The sequence below is a fragment of the Strongylocentrotus purpuratus genome, unplaced genomic scaffold (genome assembly GCF_000002235.5).
Source record: "Strongylocentrotus purpuratus isolate Spur 01 unplaced genomic scaffold, Spur_5.0 spur5_scaffold_20, whole genome shotgun sequence".
NCBI lineage: Eukaryota > Metazoa > Echinodermata > Echinoidea > Camarodonta > Strongylocentrotidae > Strongylocentrotus > Strongylocentrotus purpuratus.
This window is the reverse complement of record NW_022145606.1, coordinates 18,457,810-18,463,614: the sequence shown is the minus strand read 5'-3', so window position 1 is coordinate 18,463,614 and position 5,805 is coordinate 18,457,810. Positions and strand designations below refer to the sequence as shown.

Sequence of the window (5,805 nt, the reverse complement as noted above, 5' to 3'; positions counted from 1 at the left end):
ACTGTTTATATAACATGTTTCATGCTTTAATAGTACTTATAATTTTCTTCATGACTATATAACAAAATATGATTCAACTGTATTGTTGATTCATTCATTCAATAATGCATTCATAATTTGTATCATCACAGCAAACTAATATACCTTTTTTTTCCCTTTAAATGGTTTTATATCATTTTATTTCTTTAGATCCTATTTTATTGGTAGGTTTACTAGCAGTTGCATAGGACATTTAGATTTAAAAATGAACGAGACACAACCAAAAGTTCTGCAACAATTACATGTCGCCTTTTATTTAAAAAGAAAGGTAAATAGTTTGATTTGGGGGAAAAAACACGATGCGAAAATATTTTTGATGAGTAAATCTCAAAGAAAATATAATTCCCTTTGTAATCTTAAAAGTACGCTATTAGTAAATAAAGTAAAAAACGTTGACAGTGTTCATAAATACTTTGAACGTAGTTAGTAACAGAAAATATACATACATGCATGTTTTGCTATATTTTTTTCATGAAGTGGGAATGCAATAATGAAGAATCTACTGGATCGGAAAGCAGTTATGAGCACGAGACTTTCTAGAAGAGGCCAGTCACCAATAAGTATTGCACTAAGCTTTGGCAATGCTGATACTGCACGGGTTCTTCTTGATAAGGTACATGTACATGTAGCTGTAACTCATTCAGCTTATTATGTTAATTACTATGACATATTACCATCAGTACCACCATCACTAATACTTAACATTCTCCCACTACCTCTCCTATTCACAACTCATGAACAACAATAACCCCCTTAGTTTTGCTGTAAGGCCTCCTCATAGCACTCGGAAATAGTGTCTTCCTTTTTTATGATGGTATTAACAAGCCAATAGTACCTGTTTATTACCTTATCACGATAATGATCATGATCGTTTGTTCGTACGAAGAAAATCAAGGTGTATATTATTCAAATAGGAAGATCCTTCTTTAGCCAACTGATGGTCTCATCATCGAGCTCTTAAAGTCCAGAAGCACCTTGTGGGGGATTTGTAGATGGACAATAATCGATGACGTGATCCATAGTTTGGATCTTTCCACGGGCACAGTTTGGCGATACATCAGCTCCAAGTTAATAAAGGAAATATTGTGTACGGCCAACACCGGTTCTGAGTTCGCCACTTGGTTTTGCACAGGGTCCTTCAAATTGGTAGTAGAAGAATTCCACTGGTCTGACCAGCGTTTTGCTATCCAGATGGGTAAGGCAGAGGGAGGGGGCGGGTGGGAGAGGGTGGCTTCTCAAGCTGCAGCTCAGCAGCCTCAGTTGCAAAGTGGCTTCTAGGGAGACGTTGCCCTTCAAAGGCAGAGGGGGCAGGAGGAAGGCAGTTATCTCCGTCATGCTTTTGGGCCAGCTTAGTGTACTGCACATCTCGTCTGAGTTGTGCTGTGGCTCTATGCAGGCGCGACATACTCTGCAGGGGAGAAAGCACGAGCTAGAGAGGTGGTACGTGTGAAGGCTGGTAAAATCGGCTCCCCATCTGGTCCAAGCATGCTTTTTTTTAGGAGAGACACTCTGGCTTGGGTCTTTTGAGTTGTGGTTGGCATGCTTGTGGAAGGTGAGGACTTGATCAAGAGTGACACCTGGGTGTGGGGTCGAAATTCAGCCTAGTCCCATTTAGTGAGATATTCAACTCTTGGTTGGCGCATCGGTTTGCCAGATGGAAGACTGGGGGTATAGTCTTCGTCATGCTCATCTTGCGATGCCATAAGTTGAAGAACTCAGCTAGCATTGCCAGATCCTTCTCCAGTGATGTTTCGATTGCCTCGAAGGAGTGGTTATCAATCCCCAGTTCGGTGTCGTCTGCATAGGAATACGGCATGCATCCCCCCTTGAGCATACCAGAGATATAGATGTTGAACAGTATCGGAGCGAGAACAGAGCCTTGCGGCACACCATTGCGGAGTCTCCTCTTCCTAGTGCATTCGCCGTTTGATGTTTCAAGATCAATATGATATATTTGACAATCTTTACATTTGGGATAGTCTGCAGGGTCCTGAGGTTTAAGCCACGGTGCCATGCTGTGTCAAATGCCGCAGTAAGGTCGTCAAGAACTGCACCAAACTTCTGCTTCTTCCGGAAGGCCGTCTCTATTTCTTTTATAAGCCAGAACACTTGGTCGGTTGTTAAATTACCTTTCCTGAAACCTGACTGGGTAGTAGGTCGCTGTACCTCGACAGTGTCGACGTTTATGGCAAGTAACAGCCTTCCATGTAACTGGTATATGTGAGATAGCAGACTGATTGGAAGATAGCTGTTGGGTTCGTCTGCAGGCTTCTTGGGCATCAGAATGGCAATTACTTTAGCGGTCTCATGGTGTCATGCAGGTAGAGAGAAAGGCTGGTAGCCAGGAAGTAGCTTTGTGACTCAGGTTCTTGAGGAATTCTGTGCGTGAATGTTATCATTGCATAGTGCTTTGTCGGACTTGTTTGATTTAAGTGCAGTTTCAACCTCATCCAAGGTGAAGGCTTGAGACATTGGGGTTGAAGGAGTTGAGGAGTTTCTTTATCTTATAAATCACGAGAGTGGGTTTTGGCCTCAGTGGTTTTATCTTGCCACTTTCCATTGTTAACTAGGACTGAAGCGATGGAGTTTGAAGTATGGAGCACTGTTTCGACTAGTGAGCTTGTTGGTGGCAGTCCAGACCTTGAGACTAGAATAGGTAACGTTGATATCAGAGGCTTCTTCTTCCCATCTATTTTTCTTTTCTCCTAGTAATATCAGCAAGTCGTTCACTATAGCTCCTCTCTCTAAATGGTATTGGACTTAATAGTGTAGGATTCATCCAGACGGTCGCATTCTTCGTCCCAGCATGGAATGTACGGGTGTCATAAATGATAATGATAGTAATAAGAAACAACAGTGAATTATCTACCAAGTATCATCATTTTTATGTCTTGTCTTCCATATTATTAAAAGTGTTATCACATCAATATATATATATATATATACATATATATATATATATATATATATATATATATATAACCCTAAATGGTACATTAAGTGGACATCGTAAAAATCCTAACCCTAACCCTAACTCTAACTCTAAACCTAAAACCTAACCTTAAATCTAACTCTAACCCTAAACCTAACCCTAACCCTAATCATAACCCTAATGTCTACTTAATGACTCATTTTTTTCACTCCAAATGTCCCTCCAATGACGCCTTTAGTCAAATTACATATATAGAGAGAGATATAATTATAACAAAATTGGGCCTTCTATGAGAAATAAAACGTAAACAACGTTAAGAGGACACCAAATTGTCCTCATAAAGACAATGTCTACTTAATGACTAATTTTTTTACTCCAAATGACTCTCTAATGACGCCTTTAGTAAATATTTTAACACATGTGTGTATGTCTCAAATATGTATGTATAATACATACAGACATACATATATATGTATACAATTATTATATTGACGGAATCAAATTCATATTTTAACTCCGTCATTTATTTGTTTATTTGTGGTTCTTTTTTCTCACAGGATGCAACATCTATACATCACAGCGACAGTGCTGGTCTAACACCCATTCACCTTGCTACTGTAAGCGGGCTATCCTCAATCATTGAGGAGTTGGTATCACTAGGTGCTGATGTAAATCCTCAGTCACACGATGGCCAGACACCCTTACACTTTGCCATTAGACTATGCCGCTGTAAGAAAAGACAGGTTGAAGTGACCACAGCTTTGCAGCAGGTTACGTATTTCTTCTTTTTGTTTAGTTTCTTCTTATTTATTTATTTCTTTACAGAGACCTGTTAATCTTTCTAATGCGCACACATTTGGGTGTCCGTGCGTGTGTGTGTATGTATTATTTACCCATATAATAAACCGATTCGTTGAATATCTGACCATTCTGGATATGGTAAGAAGTTTAAGGACAAGGAGAAACTTGGTTATATGAAGATTATATATACATATATATATATATTTATATATATATATTCGTCGGTAAGTGTGCGAGTGTGTTTTGTTACTGTGTGGGTGTGTGTGTGTGTGTGTGTGTGTTAAGTTTTCCGTTTTTAAATCATAAACATTTACAAAGGCTTAGTATTAGAAAACATGCTTAAACTATCCGTTTGTTTTAGTTATGGATACTTTTTTCAATATTTTCACTGGCTCACAAGGTAATTTATTTGTGTATTTGTGTCGTACGTGTTCGTAGATGTGTGGGCGAAGCCATCGAATGCCGAACACGTAAAATGGAATGACGATTGGACGAACACATGCTCATTTATTAAAATGGACATGTAGATTTATTTTCATTATTATTATTATTATCATTGTCATTATTATCATTATTACTACTATAACTATTATTGTTATTGCTATTATTGTTATTATTATTATTAATAGTATGGTCATTAGATAAATAGAAATAGTAATCCTAGTATAGTCGTTACTGTTTAATCATCATTGTCATTGTCATCATCATTTTAAGTTAGAAGTAGAAACTGCCATGCGAAAAGATTGTTGCAAGTATAATACAAATAATCTTATTCTCTGTAATCGAAAATGTAGAAAACGAGTAGGAGTGTAATGAAAACACTTAGTTTGGACATTCTGTATTTGCTTTTAGGTTTGTTTCACTATAATCTAGTTCATGCAGTTAAGAAATCATACGTCCTTACACTTTTCATGCATAAACGAAATAGATACAACAAGAGAGTGATGATGACTTATCCCCCGCGGAGGCTTTGATACAATTCCTTATAAATCAAGGATCCAAGGTCGACATCAAGGATAACGAAGGTTTTACCCCGGTACAGTATGCCAGAGATGAGCGCGTTAGACAAATGGTATTACGGAGGTGAGAACATTATAAAGATAATATAACCAGGCTCCGTAGAATACGATTCTGCTTAACATTTGTCCAAAATATATACATAATCTAAGAATCTGATACAATGCAAGAAATTTGACTACTTAATTTATGTACAATATTCCTTCAATAATTGTATGCGGGCCCAGCTGATTTTTTCATATGATTTGTCTATTTCCTAATTTTGTTTGCTGCAAACTTCAGTCCTTAAAGGCAATAATTCTTATCACGTATCATATGATTGCATTGAAGACCTTATAATAAACACAATGTTGATACAACACTGTCATATAAAACAAGATATTCTATGACGTAAAACAATGATGCATGATGAGTAATACTTCCCAATTTGATAGACTCGTACTACCTACTCCTTTTTTTTTGTTCTTTCGGCAGGTTATCCCAAGATGATGTCCATGTATTTCGCGGTAGGTATTTCATTTGATTTTCAGTGACTTCACTTCACCCTAAGATTTCATAAAAATCCACTGTTTTCCCCTATCTGATTAACTTGCCCTTTTGTTCGTATCGTATGAAAAAAATGTAGATCTACCGATTGCAAGATCTACTGAGATTAATCGTACCATTGGCTGTGAAGGAGGAATTTTACATTTAGACAGCTGTGACGTCACAATGTCGATTCCACCAAGGACAGTCCAGCCTGGCTCTTGACACGATGTATCTATAGCTCTAGTTACTGATGATCCCCCACCTATCCGAGAGAGAGAGTTTCTTACAGGCCATGGCATTGGCATCACATTCCCTGCACAGTGGCGTTATTCCACATGTAAGCCTGTGACATTGACTATGCCGCATGCTGCAACCATGGTAAAGTCATCAGTTGTTCAAACTGACATTATCTGGAAGCACACTGAAACAGCCTCAGGTTAGTTGTCAATATGAGGATGCAAGGGAGTTATAAACGCAACATCATTTTT

General features: G+C 38.0%; 1 protein-coding gene across 1 annotated transcript; it reads left to right on the top strand.

Moving 5' to 3' along the window:
• Nucleotides 1-411: 411 nt before the first annotated feature.
• Nucleotides 412-4,900, top strand: LOC105440176 (acyl-CoA-binding domain-containing protein 2-like). The gene is made up of 3 exons (XM_030992561.1): nt 412-652; nt 3,529-3,741; nt 4,701-4,900. Exons 1-3 carry the CDS (start codon nt 530-532, stop codon nt 4,857-4,859), a joined length of 495 nt encoding a protein of 164 aa, XP_030848421.1. The 5' UTR covers nt 412-529; the 3' UTR covers nt 4,860-4,900.
• The last annotated feature ends 905 nt before the right edge of the window (nt 4,901-5,805 follow it).

Coding starts and splice junctions, on each gene's coding strand:
- LOC105440176 (XM_030992561.1), top strand. CDS start 530: ATGAAGAATCTACTGGATCGGAAAGCAGTTATGAGCACGAGACTTTCT. Junction 653..3,528: donor CACGGGTTCTTCTTGATAAG/GTACATGTACAT, acceptor TTTTTCTCACAG/GATGCAACATCTATACATCA. Junction 3,742..4,700: donor TGACCACAGCTTTGCAGCAG/GTTACGTATTTC, acceptor TAAACGAAATAG/ATACAACAAGAGAGTGATGA.